Source organism: Ceratotherium simum, chromosome 2 (genome assembly GCF_057802395.1).
Source record: "Ceratotherium simum simum isolate JZ-2026a chromosome 2, ASM5780239v1, whole genome shotgun sequence".
Lineage (NCBI taxonomy): Eukaryota > Metazoa > Chordata > Mammalia > Perissodactyla > Rhinocerotidae > Ceratotherium > Ceratotherium simum.
Genome location: NC_141901.1, coordinates 39150470 through 39176041, shown reverse-complemented (window position 1 = coordinate 39176041; position 25572 = coordinate 39150470). Strand labels below are relative to the sequence as shown.

The following is a 25572-nucleotide window of genomic DNA, read 5'->3' as shown; positions in this document are numbered from 1 at the left end:
TTGTGGCATGGTCAATACCTCTACACAGCCCCCACGCCTCAGCTCATGTTCTCAGAAAGAAACACACCAGCAACACAGCAGAGGTTGTGGGGATTAACACATGAACAGTCAGTAGGGTCCCCTTTGGGAAGCTTCAGAAGGAGAGGGGTCAGGAGCTAAGTCAATGAGAGAGGAAGAGCACTCATCTTGCAGAAGTGAGGGTTATGAGTGGGAGGGCAGCTTGGGGAGGTGTCAGAGGAAGTGACAGGGCCACAGGTGCCCAGGGAGTTGAGCACATGAGGGTCAGAGTAACGCAGACCAGGGGCAGCTGGAGCTGGACCAGAGCTGGAAGAGGGGGGTGTCTTCAGGGATCAAGCTCTGGGAGGATGTGTCCTAGGAATGCCGATTCCCCTGTTTTCTCCAATTAAATCATCTTCATGGCCTGGCCTGGTTCTGGACCTCACTGTAGACAGTAGTGAGAGGCTCCTTTTCTTCTAGATGTCGTTCACCCATACCCTAGGAATGCAAGACAGAGGGTTCCTAGAAGAGCTGAGGGATAGAGAGGCCCCTGAGGGACCCAAGTGGAACCAATGCTGCTGACATGAACTGCATGTGAATTCCCCCAAAGTGTTAGCACTACACTGGCCCCAATTGTCAATTTTCCTGGTAAATACTGGTGAATAACTGGAAAGAGTTAAAGAGACAGTGGGGCCGGAAATGTCCAAACCCAGGTGCAGAGGGAGCTGGGTGAGCCCAGGTTGGGCACTGCTCCCAGCTCTCATTATGTTCCTGCCCTCTCAAGACTCCTGCTGGCTCAGCTCTAAATAGTGGATGTCACCATCCTGGTTCCTGTGTTCCTCCTGCAATTCTGCACCTGAGGATTACATAGAGTGGAGCTTGAATGTGGGCCTTGGAAACCTGTTCCCTCCCCCACTGCTATGAACCCCAAGGCTATGTCTACACACTGTGCCTTCTGCAGGTACATTTCCTGAGCAGCAAAATGCAGGAGAAAGGGAGCCAAGGGCCCAGTGGAGGAGGGAGGGTATCTGGGCCCGGAAGGAGAAATGCAACCTGCCTCTTCCAGTTTCCATCGTCTTCTTTCCAATGGCCTTCAATAGGCATAGTCCAGCCCCGAGGATCAACAGCACGGCCACGATGGTCCCTAGGATGGCTCGCAGGGGGCCAGCAATTGCCTGTCCATGTGAATCTGTTTCCCTCACAGAGAGAAAGGGAAGAAGGTTAAGTCAAGAGAGAACCTGACATACCCATTGCCAGGAGAGATAGAGAGATCAGGGGGAGAAATCTGAAGGGTCCTGGTTCAGAAGCTGAAGAGCAGGAGCACGGAGGTTCATTCTTTTAACCAGTTCCCAAGCTCCTGCTTGGTGCCAGGGATATTGAGGTGAACAAGACTTGGTCCATACTCTTGGGGTTCATCACCCAGCAGGAAAGACTGAGAAAACAACAAAGTCTGCCAGCCAGAAGGATTGCAGTGCAATAGAGGTTACACCTTGTACACAGGTCTTCAGGGAGGGCCTCCCAGAGGATGTGATGGGTAGCCTGAGTCTTGAGGGAGGAATAGGAGTTTACCAGATATTCAGGGTGGGCAGCGCATTCCAGGAGGGATGAGCATCACGCTCAGGAAAGGGCTGTGTCAGAAGCCAGCCCCTCGGAGTTGCCAGCACCCCAGTGCAGTAGGCAAGAGGGGAACAGAGCAGGCAGGAGCCAGGCAAAGATCAGAGGGAGGCAGGAGTCTGTCTTCAGAGGGTCTTGTGGGTCATGCTGAGTGTGGAACTCTATCTGAGGCTCCAGTACAGGGGCTGAGGGGAGGGTAACAGGGGGTTTTATGTGATGCTGACACATCAGATCCCTCAAGCAGCTCATGGAGGACAGGTTAGAGGGGCAAGGCTGCTCACGAGGGTACCAGGTCATTCATTCATTCATCAAAACACTGAACAAACTGTGCCATAAGCTGTGCTTAGCGCAGGGATTCAAAGGAGAACAAGACATGGCCCCTGCCCTCAAGGTGTTTCAGGCTATGGAGACAAGTACAGAAACAGAGCATTACCACTCAGTGGGGCACCAGGGACCCTCCTTAAAAGTGATGCCTGAGGGCAGGATGACCACAGCCCATGCAGGGCCCTGTGCAAAATGAGCACAAGGACCCCTTTGTTCAAAAACTGTTAGAAACGTCAAGATGGACACTGCAGAGCTTTAAACCCAGCACGGGGCCTGTGTGACAACATGGGCCACATGTTACTGAAGTCAGCCGTGCCTGAGGGAAATGCTTCAGTAGGAATAAGGCAAGAAATTAAGGGAAAACATGAGAGGAATGATGGTAGATGAAACAGCATATGCAGAGGCTCAAATCTGGCAATAGCAGAACATATTAACAACAATAAACAAACACATAGGGATAGAGATTGGATTGGTGGTTACCAGAGGGGAAGGGGGGAGGGAGGAGGGTGGAAGGGATAATTCGGTACATGTGTGTGGTGATGGGTTGTAATTAGTATTTTGGTGGTGAACATGATGTAATCTATGCAGAAATAGATGTACAATGATGTACACCTGAAATTTTTACAATGTTATAAACCAATGTTACTGCAATAAACAAAAAATTAAAAAAAAAAAAAAAGAACATATTCGGGAACTCCAAGCAAGCAGTGTGGTGTGAAGTGTGACACTGAGGCCAAAACCATGGGTAGAGGAGCGTCTGAGCCCTGAATCCTACTGGGAGTCACTGGAGATCAGATCCTACAGGTGACACAGACAAATGACACAATACAGTTGCTTTTCCAAAAGACGATTCTGGACTCACTGTGGATGATGAGTGGGGTGGGGAGAGGGACTGGACAGCTGCTGCCTACCAGCAGGGGCACAAGAGCAGAGGCATAGACGTGAGAGACATTTGAAAGCAGAAACAAGTTGGATGTGCCTCCCAGACTTCTGTATGGGGTGAGCAGTTGGAGGTGGTGCTGATGAACACGGTGGGGAGAAAAGCCCAGAGTCCTCAGACCCCAGTGCTCCCTGAGCTCCCAGAGCACCCCTCCCCTCAGGCAGGTTGCACTCACCATGGGCACAGATCTCTCCAAGGGCTGAGGTGACAGTTTTCTGGTCCTCAGTGTTGCTGACCACACAGGTGAGGCTGGCATTGGGCTGGCTCAGAGGCAGGCTCACATTCAGGGTCCAGAAGTTGGGGGCTGGTCCCAGTGTCCCCCTCTGCTCCAGCTCCCTGGGGAGGCCCTTGCTCTCCCAGGTCACATTCAGCTCCTCTGTGACCTCCCCAGCTCTGCACTCCAGGGTGATGTTGCACCAGCCTGCTGTGATGGACTGTGTCTGGACCAAGATCTGGGGATGGGGCACTGGCTCTGGGGTGGGAGGGACAAGAGAACGGAGCCTCACATGAGTGGAGAACATTACAGTTTGCACGTTGTCATCCATTATCTCACTGAAGCTCTGGCTTCCTCACTCTACGGAAGGTGAGACATTTTATAGATGAAATAGTATTTCCCCAAAGCTAAATATATAGCAAGAGACAAGAAGGAAGGGAGCCACTGATTTAAGCCTCATGTGATTGCACTAGACTGAGCAAGTCTTAAAAATATCCCACAAGAAAATAAAACCTGCACTCCACCTGCTCAAGGCCCATTATTTTTAGAATTCGGTCTTTCCTTGATGGACAAGAAGTCGGAAATGAAGGACTTGTCGTGGTCCAGGGCCATCCCCCTGTTTCTCCTGCTGAGAAGATGCCTGGGACTACACAGGCCATGGTGAAGAAAAACATCCGGCCAGCCCTGGGAGTCCAGAGAAAGGACCCATGTGCCCAAAAGTAGAGACGTTTGTGGGAGATGTAGTGGTAGTGACTTGGAGTTACAACCCCCAGTGAGGTTAGAACATGCCACTGGACTTGTGGTACATAGAGGAAGAGAAGTCACAGATTTACAAGCCAGTCATAGAAATCCCACGGGAACCTAAAACTGTCAAAGGCACTCTCTCCATAGCAAGGTATTTCTCTATGCAGACTAACTCTGGGGAAAGAAAGAGTTGCTGAATGAGGTTCTTAAGAAGTATTGCAGGGTAAATTTTCTCCTACATCTATGGAGGCAGTTAGAGCTGGATTTTGTGAGTGAGGCTGGCCTTGGGCTGGGGCTGAGTAAGAGCAGGGGAGATAGGGAGGGTGAATTACACAAGGATTTCTGAATTATGGTAGGCAGAATAGTGCTCCCCCTCCAAAGATGTCCACGTCCTGATCCTCAGAACCTGTGAATATGTTAAATTAATGGCAAAGGGGAATTAAGGTAATAGATAGAATTAAGGTTGCTAATCATCTGACGTTAAAATAGTGAGAATATTCTGAATTATCTGGATGGGAGCAACGTAATCACAAGGGTCCTTATAAGTGGAAGAAGGAAGGAAAGGAGTTCAGAGGCAAGCACTGTGAGGAGGACTCATCCCACCATTTCTGGCTTTGAAGATTGGGGACGGTGGGTGAGAGCTAGGAATACAGGCAGCGACCAGGAGGTGGAAAAGGCAAGAAAATGTTTTCTCCCCTGGATCCTCCAGAAAGGAACACTGCCCTGCCAATACCTTGATTTTAGCCCAGTGAGAGCCGTGTCTGACTTCTGACTTACATACAGCACAGTGAGATAATAATTTTGTGTTGCTAAGCCACTATGTTTGTAGTACAGCAGTCCCCCCTTATCCGTGGTTTTGCTTTCTGCAGTTTAAGTTACCCATTGTCAACCACAGACCAAAAATATTAAAGGTAAAACTCTAGAAATAAACAGTTCCTGATCTAAATTGCAAGCTATTCTGAGTAGCATGTTGAAATCTCACTCCATCCCGCCAGGACGTGAACCATCCCTTTGTCCAGCACATCCACGCTGTGTACACCACCCACCTGTTAGTCACTTAGTAGCCGTCTCATTTGTCAGACGCCTATGGTGGTATCACAGTGCTTGTGTTCAAGTAACCCTTATTTTACTTAACATTGACCAGAAGAGCAAGAGTAGTGATGCTGGCAATTCACATATGCCAAAGAGAAGCTGTAAAGTGCTTCCTTTCAGCAAAAAGGTGAAAGTTCTTGACTTAATAAGGAAAGGGAGTCAAGATGGCGGCGTAGGCAGACTCTGAACTCACCTCCTCCCGTGGACACAGCCAATTTACAACTACTCATGGAAAAATTACCCCTGAGACAGAACTGAAAACTGGATAAGAGGAACTCCTGCAACAACGGACAATCCTAACTGGGGTAGAAGAGGCAGAGACTCCCTTCCGGAGAGGAAAACCACCGCCTTCACAAGCCGCCAGCTTCACGGCCGCAGGGAGCAGCTCACAGGTACGCAGCCTCCCTGGAGGCGCGGGGTGGGCCCTGAGCCGGGGAGCGCCCCCGCTGTGGGCACTTTGTGGACCCAGCACAATCGACACCAGTGGCATAATATCTGACTTTGCTGCTACTAAGGCATTGAGTAGCACCCCCAGAAAACCCGGTTCACAAAGAAACTAAAACTGGCTCTTAAAGGGCCAGCGCACAAACTCACCCGTTCCAGAAAGCATCCTAAAATCACCAGAAAGAAAGGTGCACAGTGCTTCGGTGACAAGAGACTCACCTAATAGGCCCTGAGTGCATCTCGGTGAGGGGTGAGACCTCTCCAGGGACTGGGACATTGGCGGCGGCCATTGTTGTGGCCTGGTGTGAGCGTGCTGGCACAGACGCCATTGGAGTTCTCCCTGAGACCTGCTAGCCCAGGGTTTGCTCCACCCGCTAGAGCACCGATTTAATCCAGCTCAGCCAGGGCAGGCAGCCCACCCTAGAGTCTGGCCCCACCCAACAACAAGCCCTCAGGCAACGTGTGGGCCTGCATAGATTGGTGACTGGATGCTCTGCAGCCTGGCAACTGAGCTGACTTGAGCTGGGCAGGGTGTGCACAAGGAGCGGGTGGAGAGTGTGGGGTGGTGGTGGAGTGTGTGGGGCTCCGGCCTTGGAAAGACTGGGTCTGCTTGGGGAGGTCGGGGCGCTCACACGGGGCAGGACTGTGTTGACTGTGTGTGTGGACCTGTGGGCAACAGGGCTTGTCAGCTGCAGAAGACTTGTGCTTCTCAAAGACCCACAGAGGAGGTTTGCCCCACCTTCCAAAGCCTGAAACAATTGGGTGCTCCTGTGCCTGAGGCCAGCCCCACCCAGCTGCAATCCTCAGAGAGCTGACAAGAGACCTAATAGGCTAGAGGCTTACAGCAATTGTAAGGCCCTGAGCCTAACAACCTGCCACACTGGGGGCCTACTCACTTAAAAGAAATACTGCAACACAAATGTGGTATTAGAACTTACAGCCAACTGTGCTGGGGCTCCCCACACCTGATAAAGAGACTGAAGGGCCCACAACAACTACAAGCAGCTGAGCATTACAACAGCTGGCCAGGAGCATAACTCAGCCTCCCTGGGCGCCTATGGGGAGAGCTAACAGGCCACAATAGAAGGACACACGTAGCCCACATAGGGGCCACCCCTGGAACATTGAGAACTGAGGGAAGCATACTGGAAGCCTCCTAAGGCATCACTTACATAAGGTCACCTATCAAAGAGCAGGAGACGTAGCTGACCTACCTAATATGTAGACACAAGCACAGGGAAAGAGGCAAAATGAGGAGGCAAAAGAATACATTCCAAGTAAGGGAACAGGACAAAACCCCAGAAAAGGAACTAAGTGAAACAGAAATGAGCAATCTACCCAACAGAGAGTTCAAACTAAGAGTGTTAAGGATGCTCACTGATCTGGGGAGAAGAATAGATGAACTCAGTGAGAATGTCAACAAAGAAATGGAAGATATAAAAAAGAACCAATCAGAAATGAAGAATACAATACTGGAAATGAAAAATTCATTAGAGGGACTCAAAAGCAGAGTAGAGGATACAGAAGAACGGATCTGTGAGCTGGAAGAAAGACTAGAAGAAATTACCCAAGGTGAACAGGTAAAAGAGAAAAGAATTAAAAAGAGTGAGGACAGTCTAAGGGACCTCTGGGACAACATCAAGCGCACTAACATCCGTGTTATAGGTGTCCCGGAAGGAGAAGAGCGAGACAAGGGGGCAGAGAATTTATTTCAAGAAATAATAGATGAAAACTTCCCTAACCTAAGGAAGGAAACAGACATCCAGGTACAGGAGGCACAGAGAGCCCCAAACAAGATAAACCCAAAGAGGCCCACACCAAGACACATCATAATCAAAATGTCCAGAATTAAAGATAAAGAGAGAATCCTAAAAGCCACAAGAGAATGTCAAGTTACTTACAAAGGTACCCCATAAGGCTATCAGCTGACTTCTCAGCAGAAACCTTACAGGCTAGAAGAGAATGGCACGATATATTTAAAGTGCTAAAAGGAAAAAACTTACAGCCAAGAATACTCTACCCAGCAAGGTTATCGTTCAAAATGGAAGGAGAGATCAAAATTTTCCCAGATAAGCAAAAATTAAAGGAGTTTGTCACCAAGAAACCAGTGTTACAAGAAATGTTAAAGGGACTGATTTAAGGGGAAAAGAGAAGACCACAAATAGGAAAAATTATCTATTTCCACGATTAGAACGTAATGCACACAAATGCACAAAAAAGAGGTTAGATATGATATCAAAAACATAAAAGGAGAGAGGAGGGTAGTTAAAGAGTACAGGTTTCAGACAGAGGTCAAACTAAAGAGACCACCAATTCTGTATAGAAGAAGTAAGGAACAGAGAAGGACTACTAAAACACTGAGGAAAAAAAAAAAAAGTTAAAAAATGGCAGTAAGTACATACTTATCAATAGCTACTTTAAACGTCAATGGACTAAATGCTCCAATTAAAAGGCATAGGGTGGCTGACTGGATAAAAAACCAAGACCCATATATATGCTGCATACAAGAGACACACTTCAGACCTAAAGACACTCACAAACTGAAAGTGAAGGGATGGAAAAAGATACTCCACGCAAATGGCAATGAAAAGAAAGCTGGGGTAGCAGTACTCATATCAGACAAAATAGACTTTAAAACAAAAACTGTAAAAAGAGACAAAGAAGGGCATTACATAATGATCAAGGGAAAAATCCAACAAGAGGATATAACACTTGTAAATATCTACGCACCCAATATAGGTGCACCTAAATATATAAAGCAATTATTAACAGACATAAAAACAGAAATAGACAGTAACACAATAATAGTAGGGGACTTTAACACTCCACTTACACCAACGGATAGATCATCCAAACAGAAGATCAATAAGGAAACATTGGCCTTAAATGACACACTAGAACAGATGGACCTAGTAGATATATACAGAGCATTCCATCCAAAAACCGAAGAATACACGTTCTTTTCAAATGCACATGGAACATTCTCCAGGATTGATCACATATTAGGCCACAAAACAAGTCTCCATAAATTTAAGAAGATTGAAATAATACCAAGCATCTTTTCTGACCACAACGGTATGAAACTAGAAATCAACTATAGGAAGTAAATCAGAAAAGCCACAAATACATGGAGATTAAACAAAATGCTACTGAACAACGACTGGGTTAACGAAGAAATCAAAGAAGAAATCAAAAAATACCTGGAGACAAATGAAAATGAAAATACGTCATGCCAGAATTTATGGGATACAGCAAAAGTGGTTCTAGGAGGGAAGTTTATAGCAATACAGGCCTATCTCAACAAACAAGAAAAATCTCAAATAAACAATCTAACAATGCACCTAAAGGAACTGGAAAAAGAAGAACAAGCAAAGCCCAAAATCAGTAGAAGAAGGGAAATAATAAAAATCAGAGCAGAAATAAATGAAATAGAGACCAAAAAATAGAAAAATTAATAAAACCAAGAGCTGGTTCTTTGAAAAGATCAACAAAATAGACAAACCTTTAGCTAGACTCACCAAGAAAAAGAGAGAAGGAACAAATAAGTAAAATCAGAAATGAAACAGGAGAGGTTACAACAGACACCTCAGAAATACAAAAGATTATAAGAGAATACTATGAAAAACTATATGCCAACCAATTCGACAATCTGGAAGAAATGGATAAATTCTTAGAATCATACAACCTTCCAAAACTGGATCAAGAAGAAGTAGAGAATTTGAATAGACCAATCACCAGTAAGGAGATCGAAACAGTAATCACAAACCTCCCCAAAAATAAAAGTCCAGGACCAGACGGCTTCCCTGGTGAATTCTACCAAACAATCAAAGAAGACTTAATACCTATCCTTCTCAAACTCTTCCAAAAATTGAGGAGGGGGAAGCTCCCTACCTCATTCTCCGAAGCCGACCTTCCCCTGATACCAAACCCAGACAAGGACAACACAAAAAAAGAAAATTACAGGCCAATATCACTGATGAACATCGATGCGAAAATTCTCAACAAAATACTAGCAAATCGCATACAACAATACGTTAAAAAGATTATACACCATGATCAAGTGGGATTTATTCCAGGTATGCAGGGATGGTTTAACATTCGCAAATCAATCAACGTAATACACCACATTAATAAAATGAAGAACAAAAATCACATGATCATCTCAATAGACGCAGAGAAAGCATTTGACAAGATCCAGCATCCATTTATGATAAAAACTCTGAATAAAATGGCTATAGAAGGAAAGTATCTCAACATAATAAAGACCATATATGAGAAACCCACAGCTAATATCATCCTCAATGGTGAAAAACTGAAACCTATCCCTCTAAGAACAGGAAGCAGACAAGGATGCCCACTGTCACCACTCCTATTTAACATAGTATTGGAAGTCCTAGCCAGAGCAATCAGGCAAGAGAAAGAAATAAAAGGGATCCAAATTGGAAAGGAAGAAGTGAAACTGTCACTATTTGCAGATGACATGATTTTATATATAGAAAACCCTAAAGAATCCACCAGAAAACTTTTAGAAGTAATAAACAAATATGGTAAAGTTGCAGGATACAAAATCAACATACAAAAATCAGTTGCATTTCTGTACACCAACAACGAAGTAGCAGAAAGAGAAATTAAGAATACCATCCCATTTACAATTGCAACAAAAAGAATAAAATACCTAGGAATAAACTTAACCAAAGAGGTGAAAGAGCTGTACACCGAAAACTATAAAACATATCTGAAAGAAATTGAAGAAGACACAAAGAAATGGAAAGATATTCCGTGCTCTTGGATTGGAATAATTAACATAGTTAAGATGTCCATACTTCCTAAAGCCATCTATAGATTCAATGCAATCCCTATCAAAGTTCCAACAACATTTTTCACAGAAATAGAACAAAGAATCCTAAAATTTATATGGAACAGCAGAAGACCCCGAATAGCTAAAGGAATCCTGAGAAAAAAGAACAAAGCTGGAGGTATGACACTCCCTGATTTCAAAATATACTACAAAGCTATAGTAACCAAAACAGCATGGTACTGGCACAAAAACAGACACACAGATCAATGGAATAGAATCGAAAGCCCCGAAATAAACCCACACATCTATGGACAGCTAATCTTTGACAAAGGAGCCAAGAACATAGATTGGGGAAAAGAAAGTCTCTTCAACAAATGGTGTTGGGAAAACTGGATAGCCATATGCAAAAAAATGAAAGTAGACTCTTACCTTACACCATACACAAAAATTAACTCCAAATGGATTAAAGACTTGAATGTAAGACCTGAAACTGTGAAAGTTCTAGAAGAAAACATAGGCAGTACGCTCTTCGACATCGGTCTTAGCAACATCTTTTCAAACACCACATCTGACCGGGCAAGAGAAACAATAGAAAAAATAAACAAATGGGACTACATCAAACTAAAAAGCTTCTGCACAGCAAAGGAAACCATCAACAAAACGAAAAGACAACCTAACAATTGGGAGAAGATATTTGCAAACCATACATCTGATAAGGGCTTAATCTCCAAAATATATAAAGAACTCATGCATCTCAACAACAAAAAAACTACCAACCCAATTAAAAAATGGGCAAAAGACCTGAACAGACATTTCTCCAAAGAAGATATACAGATGGCCAACAGACACATGAAAAGATGTTCAAAATCACTAACTATCAGGGAAATGCAAATCAAAACTACAATGAGATATCACCTCACGCCCGTCAGAATGGCTATAATTAGCAAGACAGGAAACAACATGTGTTGGAGAGGATGTGGAGAGAAGGGAACTCCCATACACTGCTGGTGGGAGTGCAAACTGGTGCAGCCACTATGGAAAACAGTATGGAGATTCCTCAAAAAATCAACGATAGAACTACCATATGATCCAGCTATTCCACTGTTGGGTATTTATCCAAAGAACTTGAAAACACCAATTTGTAAGGGTACATGCACCCCTGTGTTCATTGCAGCCTTATTCACGATAGCCAAGACTTGGAAGCAACCTAAGTGCCCATCAAGGGACGAATGGATAAAGAAGCTGTGGTATATATACACAATGGAATACTACTCAGCCATAAGAAACGACGAAATCCAGCCATTTGTGACAACATGGATGGACATTGAGGGTATAATGCAAAGTGAAATAAGTCAGAGGGAGAAGGTCAAATACCGTATGATTTCCTTCATTAAGTAGTAGATAATAACAACAATAAACAAACACATAGGGACAGAGATTGGATTGGTGGTTACCAGAGGGGAAGGGGGGAGGGAGGAGGGTGAAAGGGATAATTCGGTACATGTGTGTGGTGATGGGTTGTAATTAGTATTTTGGTGGTGAACATGATGTAGTCCATGCAGAAATAGAAGTACAATGATGTACACCTGAAATTTTTACAATGTTATAAACCAATGTTACCGCAATAAACAAAAAATTAAAAAAAAAAAAAATAAGGAAAGAAAAAAAATCATGCCAAAGTTGCTAAGATCTATGGTAACTTTTATCACAGTATGCTGTTATAATTGTTCTCTTTTATAATTAGTTATTGCTATTAATCTCTTACTGTGCTTAATTTATAAATTAAACTTTATTATAGGTATATACATATGGGAAAACACATACTGTATACAGGGTTCGCTACTATCCATGGTTTCAGGCATCCACTGGGGGTCATGGAACACATCACCTTCGGATAAGGGGGGACTTCTCTAATTTGTTATAGCAGCAATAGAAAACTAATACATAAATTAAGTAAACCTACTCCTATAAACCATAAATGTTATGGGAGAAATTCCATTTCCCCCAAATTTCCATTTTCTTCTCACAAAACATTGAAGTGATTTTATTCCTGGTGTGAGTTTCAGCTCCGCCATCCATTTGTGGTGAACCCACTTACCCTAATTTCAAGGGAGAAAATAGAGTCTGAAGGCTGGCATCTGGAAAGAGTCCTGCAAAATGGGGCCCCTGTGACACTCCTAAGTACAAAAGAAGGACATAGCCATGGGATTGAGGTGAGGGGGTGTCACGTACCATAGACAGTGAGGTGGAAAATCTGGTTAGATTCCAGTCCTCCAGTGAAGCTGGCTCGACCTCGATAGTACCCATTGTCCTCTTGGGTCAAGTTCTCAATCCTCAGGGATATCATGTTGGGCACATGGACCCTCTGCTTGTACTTATCCTGGAGGTAGACCCAGGTTGGAGCCCTTTCGGACCCATTACGGACTCGCAGTATGACTGTGTATTTTAAGTCAGGGCCAAAGCCCCATGAGATCTCCTCCATCTCAGTTCCTGGTTCCTTGATCACATGAAACAACACAGAACCTCCTCGGATCCCCTTCAGAGGAACGTGGACTCCAGAATGCTGACCTCCAGAACCATGTGCTCCAGAACTCTTGACCCCAATGCTGCAGACACCTAGGGCATTGGAAACAGGAACATGAGTGTTTTTTCATCAAGAATAAAAGAGAGAACCATGGAACCCATATTCTTAATGAAATCCACCCAATATACTCTCTTGATTCTTGGAAAGTAGCCTAGTAGAATGAATTTTAAGCAATTCTGGAATCAAGTCCTGGTTCTACTGGAGTGTAACCTTGAACAGGTTACTTAAACTTGCTAAGCTGCAGTTTCCTTACCTGCCTCAAAACGGTAGTATGAATTAAATGAGATGAAGGATCAAAAGCACCAGCACATTTTCTGGCACATACTAAGTGCACATCTGTAGGAGGCAGCTTCCAAAGTGGGTCCAAATACACCTCCCTCCTCATGTTAACACCCTTTATAACCCCCTCCCCTGGAGTGTGGTCTGTACCTAGTGACTTGCTCTGAGGAACAAGATACAGCAAAGGTGATGGGATGTCACCTAGCGATGGGAGGTTACACAAAACTGTGACCCGTCTTGCTCACACTCTCTCTCCCTCCATCTGATGAAGCCAGCTGCCATGCTGTCAGCTGCCTTGTGAAGAAACCCACATGGTGAGGAACTGAGGGCAGCCTCCGGCCAACAGCCAGGGAGGAACTGAGGTCCTCGGTCCAACAGCCACAGGAACTGCATCCTATCAGCAATCACACAAGTGAGCTTGGAAGTGGATTCTTCCCCACTGAGTCTTGAGCTGACTGCAGCCCCAGTCAAGACCTTGATTCCAGTCTGAGAGACCCTGAGCCAGAGGACCCAGCTACACCACTCCTGGATCCTAACCCTCAGAAGGTGTGAGACTGTACATAGTGTTGTATTAAGGCACTAAGTTTTTGAGTAACAGGTTACACAGCAATAGATAACTAATACAGTAATGAAGCCTGCTCTCCCTGCCCCCTCCTTCCAGGCATTGTAGTCAGGATGGACTAGGCTGTGCTGTGGTAACAAATAAATACAATACCTCAGGGTCTTAGAACAAGGAGAGTTCATATCCCACACCACATGTCCCATGAGAGAGGGAGGGAGGGGGCCTGTCACGCGTGGTGGAGGCTCCACCACCCTGTCGCTGCACCACATGAAACCCACAGCATCCTCACAGCCTCTCAGTCCCACTTCAAAGTATGTTTTTATTGAAATGGACTGAGGTGTCAGACTGGGTGATCTAGTACAACAGAGTGGTCTAAACTTCGGCTTTAACGTCGGCGAGACCTAAGTTGAAGCCAAGTCCTCAATTTTCTGGCTATATGGATTGTACTGATATTTAACCTCTCAGCCTTCAGCCTTCTCATCTGTGAAATGGCAATAACAACAATACTTACCTCATAGAATTATTGTGGAGATTTAAGAAGATAAAAGCTTTCAGCACAGCGCTCAATAATTGTTCCATAAATGTGTTCCATCTCATTATGATGGTGATTATTCTTGACCAAGCCTACCTGGGATCAGAACCAGACATGCTCAGATCCCAGGGTGGTGCCCTTTCCTCTCCAGCAGGTGCCCCTGCCCGGGGTCTCCTCCTGGTTACAGGGATGGGTTCCAGGGAGTCAGACACCCATGGGTGCAATCCCATAGGTGGCTGTGGGGAGATGAAGTCCAGCCAGGGCCTTCTTGTTTACCAAAGCCCTGAGATTGGAAGGAAATTTATTGCTATGTCCACAGCAGGTGTCTTCCATGGCCACTGTCAGCTCCCATGTTACTAAGTACCTGAGGACATCCATGCTGCTAGGGAGAGTGATAAAGATGGAGGAAGGACAGGCTAAAGGTTATCTCAAGCTTGAGTTGAAAAAATTTACATTACCAAGTCTATTTGGTGTGGGCATTTTCCCCTTTCTTTAGTGATATCTTTGTAATCGTAAAAGTATTACGTGTTCATAAAAAACTATTATATGGATTATGGAGTTGATTCAAGTACAAGTGTGAAGGGTGCCTCCTCCCAGAGGTAAGCACTGTTATTGATGTGTATCCTTCCAGACCTTTCTCTATGTAGCCACAAATACCATAAACTCCTGTAAATGCAGGGCATCTGATGGTAAATTCATTCCAGCATTCCTGATGTCCTATATGGGTGTGGTCTCTGACTCTTCCTTTGAACCAGTTGTAACAGCCTCCTAGTTTCCTCATTAAGTAATGAGTGAAATAAAAGTATTCTGTAACACCTCAGTCAATAATAGCATTCAGAGTTAATCTCACATTGAAATATGCAATTTTGGGTACAGCAATAGACACTAACCATAAGTGGTCTATGTAACCTGGGGCTCAAAGGAACAGCCCTGTTCCAATGGGGATATGTGCAGATGGACTTTCTGAGAGATAGCATTTCAGTCTCAAGTGTGGCCCCTTCCTAAGGGATTTTCACCAATAATTCTGACCAAACAACGTTTGTCTATTTCCCCCCAGCGTTGGTAAGAGGGGGTCAGCACCAGGGGAACAGAGAGAAGGAAGCTGGTATTTTCTACTAAACAGACAGAAACTGAGAAGCTCTGGATGAAGTTCTCAGGTAGCTGCTTCTGAACACACAGCTATAGCGTGCTTTCCTGAGCAAGGTTTGCAGACCAAGTTTCTACACCCTGGGGGAAGGAGATGATGTCCTTCCAGGTGGTCTGAAGACCCCTCTCAGGAGCAGAGACAGAGAGAACAGAGGTCCAGGCTGGATCCCAAAGACAAGGCTTGAAGAGAATGATGCCCTCCCTCCATGCAGGGCTGAGGAAGTGACCACAGGGACTGCCAGGGGTCTTCTCTTTGAAGGTGCCCAAAACAGGCTCCCAGCTGGCAGTCTCTGTCAGGACACAGGAATAGGACAAGGCACGATGAAGAGACAGAGTGGAGCCTTTGAAATAGCCACAGGAGAATCCTGTCTGCGTGGAGGCAGGAATCCCAGAATGTCATAGCTGGGAGGGACCTTAGAGGGGATCTGTCCAGGCCCCTCCTTTCACAGAGTAGGAGGCTCCCTGATGGGTGAACTTGTCCTGGGTTTGGTCTCCTCTCTTCCTGTCCAGTGCTTCTCCCCTGCAGTGAGCTGCCCATCAGCTCTCCCACCCTTTCCCTGCCCTCCACATAGCTCCTCCCTCCCAGCACTGCTCTCTGATCACCAGGATCAGAGCAGGTCCTGGAGTCTCATCCTCCATCTTCCCTCTCCTGGGAAAGGGGAAGCAAGTACTTAGAGGGCATAGCAGAGGATTAAATAGCTGAGGGTTAAATAGCAACCCAGCCAGATTCCCCAATTTCTAGAGAGGACGGAATCGGGGAGAGAGGAGGCTCAGCCCTCAGGCTGCAAGGGAGGATCTACCCCAGAAAGTGGATGGTGAGCACAAACTCTGAGGAAGCTGGGAGAAGACTTAGAATGAGAAAGAAGGCAGCAAGAGCTCTCAGGTCCACAAAAGATCTAATCCTGAAGAAGAAGAAAATAAAGCCAGTGGAAGGAATGGTAATAAACAAGATAGAGTTAAAATTCATTTAAATAATATAACATTTAACACTCAAAAATCATCATAAAATGTCCATTTTTCTGACGCTTTCCTCCTTTTTCTTCCTCCTTCTCCTTTCCTCCCGCCCTCCCTCTCTCTCTCTCTTCATCCTTCTTTCTCTCTCTCTCTCTTTCTTATATAATCTTACACCCCAGGGCCTATGGAGAAAACTCTACATAAGTTAACATATTTTTCCATTTAAATAAAATTGAAGAAGCGGAGAAACCCTACATTTTACTGGGGACACAAAGTTACCTTGTTTAGGGGGTCTAAATCTAAGGTCATTGTTAATTCAAGACATCCTGTGTACAAACACTCTCTAATCCACTAAATTTCATATAATTCTCTGCAACTTCATATAGTGGCTTGGATATTAGAACAAAAAAATCCAACACTGAAAGCTTTCATGGCTTTCACCTGAATTCCTAATTCACTAGTTGTTATTGTGTTCCCTTGAGTTCTGATGAGAGATTTTCACATATTGAGGTATTTTCACATATTGGGGTGACTATCCAGGTTCAAAACTAAGTTGGCTTGAATTAGAGAAGCCTGATTTATGGCCTATCAAACATACATTGTACTTCGCTTTAACCATTAAAGAGTGCACTGTCAAGATAAGAATGCATACTTCCCCTCCTATGCCCTATTGGTAACACCCAGATTAGTCTCTTTCTGGACATCAAAGTCATGGTGACCTGCTAATTTGCAATTGAATACCTCTTTGAACTTTTGATGAAAATGTATCTTGGGTGTGTTTAATGTATTTCTTTGTTCTAAAAATATATAAGACTGTACTGAAAACCATGCTTCTCTGGAATGCTTTCTAGGGCCTCCCCTGGTTATAATGCTCACTCTGGTTCAAGTAAAACTCATCTTATTTCTCTTATCTATAGAATGGTTATTGGTTATTTGGCGTTGACATTTCCTGGTGTAGTGCGGGAGGATTTCAGAGAAACCCACCAGACCATCTGGAATCTACTTTGAACTGGGGCTTGGTACCACGTAGGCCCATTGAGCCCCTCCAGCTACATGGCACTCTTCAGGTGCCCCTGGTGAGTTCTCCTGAAACCCCACCTCCTTATTTAAGTTGTAGATCCTGACTTTACTTGAGCTGTTTCAAGGCTTAAGACTAGGTGTCTTAAAGGGGTACCTGTACATGTCCTAGGTAAGAGGAATCTAGGCAGAATTTCCTAGGCTAGGGAAGCACATGGGGGACTTTGGAGTGAAGAGGGCATGCTGACCTTTTTAATTTGGCTTTAAATTGGAAGGAATTGTGTCTATAAAGTCTGAACACATTGTGTAATAGGTCCTTAGAAATTGTTCAGACTTAATAGCAAAACAAAACTAAAAGAAAACAGCAAATCACGCTTCTAAAGCTGACCAGTTCCCAAATGGGCAGCCTCCCCGTGGAACTCTGGCTGGCTTCATGTACAATGCATATGGTGGAGCATATACTTTCAAGTGCTTAACAAAATGGGGATAACTGTAAATGGTTGGATCCTTGTATCAATATAACCAGGGATAATTTAAAGTTACAGTGACCACTTTGGGACTCCTTTGAACCTCCAAAAGTTGTACACTGGTCATTAGAAGGAATGCTCCAATTAGGTAAGATCGTTTAAGAAGTGCACTTATTAAGTCATAGCTTTAAGGACACCCTCATAATCTATCTTTGCAGGAAGACCCAACATGAGACCCTCTTTGGGTTAATGAGACTCTAAGAGATTTTTCTGGGAAACTGCAACCCTTAAACAGTAAAGGGGAAACTAAAATTAAAAATTAATAGAGTTTCTTAATACTGCCAGGTATAGTTACTGTTTATCTTGGCCGAAATCTGACAAGATATTTGAAAGGATGTAGTAACTTACAATCAGAAATGTGGCCAAATTTGAAGCTGATATTCAAAGACTGATGGGGACTTTTAGACCTTCTTCCCTAAATTAAGATAAAACTAAATACCCAGAGAGAAAGAAGCAAAATAAGGAAAATGTAATTGGATGGGGCTGTCAGTCTTTTGATAAGTAAGTAACTTTCCCTGTTTATCTCAAAAAAAAAGCTTGTGACCTCTCTGGAAGCTGCTATCTAGACTATCCCTGATTCCTAAATCTTGGGGGAAAAAAACAGGTAGTGGTGGGGGGGAAGAAGCTTTTGGAGGTGTAAACTGCTATGAGGGCACCCTTGCCCAAAAGTCCCAGGAAAATTTTAAAAATGGATGCTATAACATCTTTGTTGCATCTGTTTGTGTGGGTTTTGTGTGTGTGTCCACATATATATATTATATATGTGATGTTTTTCTACCTCCAGATGGTATAATTTCTAAAGAAGCTCTATTTAATTGGCTTAAAGTAAGTGCTTACAGGGGCCATCCCTGTGGTGTAGTGGTTAAGTTTGGCATGCTCTGCATCAGTGGCCTGGGTTCGCTGGTTTGAGTCCTGGGAGTGGACCTACACCACTCATCAGCCATGCTGTGGCAGTGACCCACATGCAAAATAGAGGAAGATTGGCACAGGTGTTAGCTCAGGGCTAATCTTCCTCAAGGAAAAAAAAACAAAAACAAAAAGAGGAAGATTGGCAACAGATGTTATTTCAGGATGAATCTTCCTCAGAAAAAATTTTTAAAAAGTGCTTATGTAAGTTATTTCTTTTTTTTTTTTTAAAGATTTTATTTATTTATTTTTCCCCCCAAAGCCCCAGTAGATAGCTGTGTGTCATAGCTGCACATCCTTCTAGTTGCTGTATGTGGGACACGGCCTCAGCATGGCCAGAGAAGCAGCGCGTCGGTGCGAGCCCGGGATCCGAACCCGGGTCGCCAGCAGTGGAGTGCGCTCACTTAACCACTAAGCCACGGGGCCGGCCAAGTTATTTCTAAATGTAATAGAAACTACCCAAATGTCTTCCAAGCTAACATGATTTTATTTTATTTATTTTTTTTATTTTATTTTTAGTTTTTTGTTTTTTGCAGTAACATTGGTTTATAACATTGTATAAATTTCAGGTGTACATCATTATACTTCTATTTCTGCATAGATTACATCATGTTCACCACTCAAATACTAATTACAACCCATCACCACACACATGTGCCGAATTATCCCTTTTGCCCTCCTCCCTCCCCCTTTCACCTCTGATAACCACCAATCCAATCTCTGTCTCTATGTGTTTGTTTATTGTTGTTATGATCTACTACTTAATGAAGGAAATCATACATGATTTTAAATAACCTTTGGTAAATGAAAGTTTGTTTAAGTTTGTTGGTTTGATTGAAGTAGGCATGTCCTCAGAGTTATCAGCATTGGATATGATGCAGGCAGGCAGCTTGTGTTTATTAGTCAAATAAGCTCATGTATCTCTGTTACAAAATTTGTCAGCAAAATGGTATAGGATGATAGCTGATTTTGCCCAATGTCTCATGAGGTTTTTGTAGGCAATCTGAACATAGTTATTGGAAACAAGTAAAGTAAATGGATGTGAAAAGATAAAAGTTTTTGGGTGAAATTTTCAACAATAATTATATGCTATGGTGTATCTAATTAAAATAACTTCAAAATCTTTTGGTGACTTGAAACCTTAGAGTTTGGTTAAATTAAGTGACAAAAAATTTATTGAATATCTAGGTCATTTCCACATAAGTTCAAATATTAGGTATTAATTACTAAATATACGTGTATCTAATTTGGCTTCTCATTATAGAGAAACTAAAAGATGTTTGGGTCTATTAGTAAACATGCCTTGTATTTTATTAAAAGATTGTACTATGAAGTGACATATTTCTAGAAGTTGTAAAAAGTATTTATAAATTTGCCAAGCCATAGAATGCTAATGCAAAAGACAGTTTATAATTGCCTACTTCTTGGTTTTCACTATAATTATTGTCTGTGAGGGTTAAGAATTCTAATTAACATATGTGATTAAAGCTACTAAAAATTAGTAAGGAAAACATCTTTGTATTTAAGGAAAGTAAGATGTATGCTTTCAGTGAAGAAGGTATTAGGAAAGGAATTATTTTTGATTGTTTTGTTAAGAAAGATAAATTTGTATTAAAGTATTAGGAAAAAAAAAAGGAAGGCATGAGACAAATTCTGAATGTAAAAAGAAAGTTATAGAAGGTTTGTGAAAAAGGAAACTTGAGAACAGAGTTTTATGCATGGTCCAGCTGGCTAAGATTAGATTAATTTTAATTAAGTAAATGACTTTTAATATCAAAGGTGAGGTGGTGCAAAATTAGAATTTGGTTTTCTCTTTCTTAAAAGGATAATTTTCCTGCAGTTTTAGTCTGCTTTTGATAATGAAGTTATACAGGATTTTTCTTTACCTTTGAGTAAGTCTACCTAAAAGACAGAAATTCTATGTTTTGTCAGAATAATTTCCTATGTTCTAAAATACTGAAATCTCTCTGTAAAAAGAACTAAGGTTTTTCTTTTTTAACTGTTTGTCTTGAACATCTGTTGTAACCTTGGTTAAATGGATAACTAAGCATTCTTTCACAGTGACCAGTGTTTCAGAGAGACACAAGATCAGCAAAACACCTGATCTTGTTTGAACAAGTGTTTTGAAACCTTTTGATATTTTTGAGAAGCTTCCCAAAAAATTCAACTCCTAAATGAAGTCTTTCTTTTGGCCTGAAAAAAAAAATTGTTTCTTTGAGAATTTTCAGATGGCCCCTTGGATTCCTCAAAGAAATTTTTTCTCCCTATAAAGAGGCAGATGCTGAACTAATTAGGCTTGTTTGGTATGCTAAATTGCATGGGAAGCATTGTCAAATAAATGATGATAAATCTTCTTAGGTTATATGGCATAAGTAAATATTATTCACTATCTTAACTCTGCTACCTTGCTTCAAGCACCAGAGGAGGAAAACAATGACTTCATTTTGTTATCTAATTTGGCTTACAGATTGGTCTTACTTAAAGGATAAGCAAAGACATTATCAAGCTGAATATGCTGTCCTGCCTCAAGAATGCCCACTAATTTCTACTACCTCTGCCAACCCAGTAAAAGATTTCCTTCTACACGCTCCAGAAATCACCACGGAAGAAGAGAAACTAAGGTGGTGACAAAAAGGGGGAATTTTTGACACCACCATGCAGATGTGGTTTCAGCCTGATAACAAATCATAGTGCCTATTACAGCAAAATTGCCACTGCTCCACCATATGCATCAATTACCAACTGGGCACCTGAAAAGATGATTTTGTGGGGAAAAAATATTTTTTGCAACTTTCTCCCACAGCAGCTCAGAGAGCATATGCTTGTTGTACTATATGTCCTAAATATAATCCCAGGAAAACACTTCATGAGTCAAAATGTCCCTTTCCCCTTCCTGAGGGACCCTTCAATGTATGGCAATATAATTTTGTCCAAATGCGACTATCACAAGGGTATACATATCTTAGTAATGATCTGTGTGTTCTCACATTGGATTGAGGCCTTTCCCTGAAGAAGAGCAGTGGCTTTAGTAGTAGGTAAATTATTGGAAAGGATAATTCCTGCTTGAGAAATTCCTACTGAGTTACCCAGTGACGAGGGAACTCATTTCACTGGACAAAAAATTAAATCTATGTAAGAGTTGGCCAATAATGCAACATTTTAACTAATTGTTAAATCAAAACTCAATTGGCAAAGCTTTCAGAAACATTTATTCTCTCATGGCCAAAAGCTCTTCAGCCAGCTCTTCATAATCTTAGATCTACATCTTTTGATAAACATCAGCTGTCTCCTTTTGAAATAATAACATGACAGCCTATATAATTAGATGAGGAAATGTATGAACTAACTTTTCTTAAGGGGGATATATTACATTGTTTTCAGGGTCTTATTGAGGTGCTAAAAAGAAATGAAAGGTGGGTAGTTGATTTCTTTCATGGAGAGCTCCTGAGAGATGAAGACCTTAAGGATCATGGACTATAACCTGGAGAATTTATTTGTTAGAAGAGGCATCAAATAAAAGACTTTCTCAGCCCCGTTGGAAAGAACCATAACAGGTACCTTTAACCAATCCATGATCTGCAAAATTAAAGGTCATAGACCCATGGATTCACATTTCTCATGGATTCACATTTCTCATTAAAAAAAAATAGGCTCCTCTGCATGAGTGGATTTCAACTCCTTTTTCTGACACCTGACTTTGACTGACCAAGACAAATACCTCCAAACCAGGATGAGAAGAAGGCAGCATCTATTGTAGACAGCTGTCCCAGGAGTCTGGACCAGGTCTGTATTCCCAACCTTATATCTCCCCCTTTAAACCCTTGTAATGCTAAAACTGTATACCCATTTTATAATTGTTCCACTTAAGGTTTTCATACTATCATATTGGTTTGATTGGTATGATATTGGTATGATCGATTTGGAACACGCTGGTCTTGAAGGCCAGGCATCTATTAGGTGACTTCTAATGGAACTCAATGCTTATGCGGAACAAAGCTCTGGCCTTGACTACCACCCAGATGGCTGTGATACTGCATCCTGTGTTTCCTTTGGATGCAGGGAAGGATTTGCCCTGAACTAAGAACTGTTGCCCATCTTCCTTTCCTTAAGGACAGATGGGCTTGCTCAGTATTCCACTGGTATGGCCACCTAGTGGCTATATTTGCTCCTTCTTTGGGGCTAGAAGATGTCATATCACATATAGAAGCCCTGACTAAATTTACCCAACAAGCCCTTAATGATAGTCAAGCAGGAATAGCCTTATTAAATATTGAAGTGTTTTTAATGAGAAAGGCTGACCTTTAAAATAGAATGCCTTTAGATATTTTAACTGCATCCTGAGGTGGTATGTGTGTAATCATTCAAACTGAATACTGTGCTTTTATACCTGATGAATCTTCCAATGTGTCATCCCTGCTACAGCACATGAAAAAGTAGGTGAATGCCCTAAGTGACCCTACAACCAGTCTTGATTTGTTTAGTTGGTTCCCTTCCAGTATTGGCTCCCTTTTGCGATCTGGAATGCAATTCTTTTTCTATTACTCCTTAGAATTCTTGTACTTGTCATAATATTCTAACTAATTACTGTTTTTTTTTGCTCAGTGTTGTAAGGCTGGCATGCAAGCTAGAGTAATGACTGCTCAGCAACTTGAGATGATCAATCAATCTTAAAACTCTGAATGAATTTCCTTTTCTTATTAAGACTATGCCTAAGAATTGATTTTTAAGCAAATCATTTCAAGTATTGGATTACCTGTTATATAATTGCTATAAATAATGTACCTATAGGAAGTCCATGTAAAAGCACATGGACAATGTTTGTGTGATAATCTAAAAAATAATTGACAAATTACATAACCTATGAAACACTTCCCCTGGTAATATATACCTTTATGCTTGTCCACTATACCTGACTTTTCACCCTCAACATGGATCACAGGGCAAATCAATGAAATAAAAGCCTAGGACCAAGGGACATGATGGACCCAAGGCAGGTGGAAACCACCGTGGCACCAAAGGACAACATTTTGATCAGCAATGGGTTCTATCAAAAAGTTATTGATCAGAAGGGGAAAATGACAAGAGATTTTCACATATCGAGGTATATGGGGTAAGTGTTTGGGTTCAAAGCTGATTCAGCTTGAAGTAAAGGAGCCTGACTTATGGCATATGAAACACATATTGTACTTCTGCTTTAAACGTTAAAGTAAATAATGCACTCTCTTAAGATAAAAATGCACGCTTCCGCTCCTACACACTATTGATAACACCCAGATTAGTCCCTTTCCCAACATCAGAGTCATTTTGACCCGCTAATTGGCAACTAAATACCTTTTTGAAACTTTGATGAAAATATATCCTGGGTATGTTTAACGTATATTCTTTGTTCTAAAAAGACATAAGACTGTAGTGAAAACCATGCTTCTCTGGAATGCTTTCTAAAGCATTCCCTGCTTATAATCCTCACTCCAGCTCAGGTAAAACTCACCTTATTTCTCTTCTCTATAGAATGGTTATTGGTTATTTTACATCAACAATTCTTTATTTAGTTTTGTTATACGTAAACATTAATCTAGGATAAAGTCGCAAATGAGATATTCAGGCTTCCTTAGGACAGTTTTTCTTTCAGTTCTCTTTTTGCTTCACCCTCCCCCAGCTCTACTTCCCCCTCCTCAATTTCCTCTGCTGGTTCACCCTCTCTGGGAACCCATGTTATCAGTCAACTGTTTCCTTCCACATTTTCTCCAGTTATAAACATGTGGATACACAGATATTCTTAAATTTTGAAGGCACCCACTCATGTACAAAATTAGAATTTCATTGTATTCAGTCTCTTGCATCTTGCTCATGGAAATCCATGCATCTGACCACATGGATATTGGAAATCCCACCCAGACAACTGGTGCATTTGTGTTTTTTTATCCTCCATATTATTTCATGGTAGAGATAGTCCTGAATTTGTTCAATCATTCCCAAATCGATGGGTACCTTCTTTGTTTCCAGGGTTTTTCTGTAAAACAGTGCTTTCAGGCTGGGGTCTCCAGGACCTGAACAGCATTTGGCAGTGGAGGGAGATGCAATCTGCAGGCATGAAAAAGGGGCCCCCCAAGAGGATTCACTTTACCCAAATTCAAATACATCTTAACTTTTTAAGATGAAAACTAACACTGTAGTGGAATGCAAAATTGACAAGTAATTTTAAGTTAAATGTGAGACTTACAAGGACTCTTTTCTTTGTGATAATCTGCTTGGAGCTGAGCCCCTAACCCATTCAGAGTGTGTTGCTTTGCTCTCCTTTTTTAGTGGGGAAGACTAAGAAGCCCCAACTAGAGTTGATTCCTCCAGCACACTCACAGGGGTGCCAGGTCAGGTCCCTCCTTCACATGACAGCTTCAGAGACTGCCGTGTGCCCTCTGAGTTCTAGGCCATGGGTGGCCCATTCCCACCCCTTCTGTCCCCAGGAGTTGGCTTCTTTGTCTGTCTCCATCCCTCTCATTAGGTAGCTCCAGGCTCTCCCGGCTTCCCTGTCATTGCAGCAGAAGTGGCCTCACCTCCCTGTTAATTGTTCCCTCAATGCATCCCCACCTAGAGCTCAGGGTTCCCAGCCTCCCTACCACCAAAAAACATTTGTTATTTCTGTTCAGCCCTGGACTCTAAACCAAATTCAGTGCATTTGCTAAATTATAAGAGTTCCTTGGTCGTTTTGTTTACCAAAGACATCAGACAGGGCAAGGAAACCCTACCTCTCTGAACCAACCAATGTCCTCCCTCCCAGGAGCCCGGGCCACTCACTGAGGAGGAGACTGGTGAATCCCAGGAGCAAGAAGGCCCAGCAGAGGTGGGGGTCTTCTGAGCAAGGCCCCATCACAGGCTGCCTGCTAGCCTGTTCAGTTGCAGA

The 25572-nt window shown here is 42.6% G+C and overlaps 1 protein-coding gene and 1 long non-coding RNA gene across 2 annotated transcripts; one reads left to right on the top strand and one right to left on the bottom strand.

The window, feature by feature from the left end:
• Nucleotides 1-371: 371 nt before the first annotated feature.
• Nucleotides 372-25572, bottom strand: LOC106802799 (SLAM family member 9-like). The gene is made up of 4 exons (XM_087441270.1): nucleotides 25467-25572; nucleotides 12400-12783; nucleotides 3051-3347; nucleotides 372-1186 (listed from the first exon to the last, which is right to left on the bottom strand). The coding sequence occupies exons 1-4, from the start codon at nucleotides 25537-25539 to the stop codon at nucleotides 861-863; spliced, it is 1080 nt and encodes a 359-aa protein (XP_087297396.1). The 5' UTR covers nucleotides 25540-25572; the 3' UTR covers nucleotides 372-860.
• Nucleotides 22065-23779, top strand: LOC147917910 (uncharacterized). The gene is made up of 3 exons (XR_015548919.1): nucleotides 22065-22228; nucleotides 22325-22457; nucleotides 23614-23779. It is a non-coding gene; the product is annotated as an uncharacterized LOC147917910 (long non-coding RNA).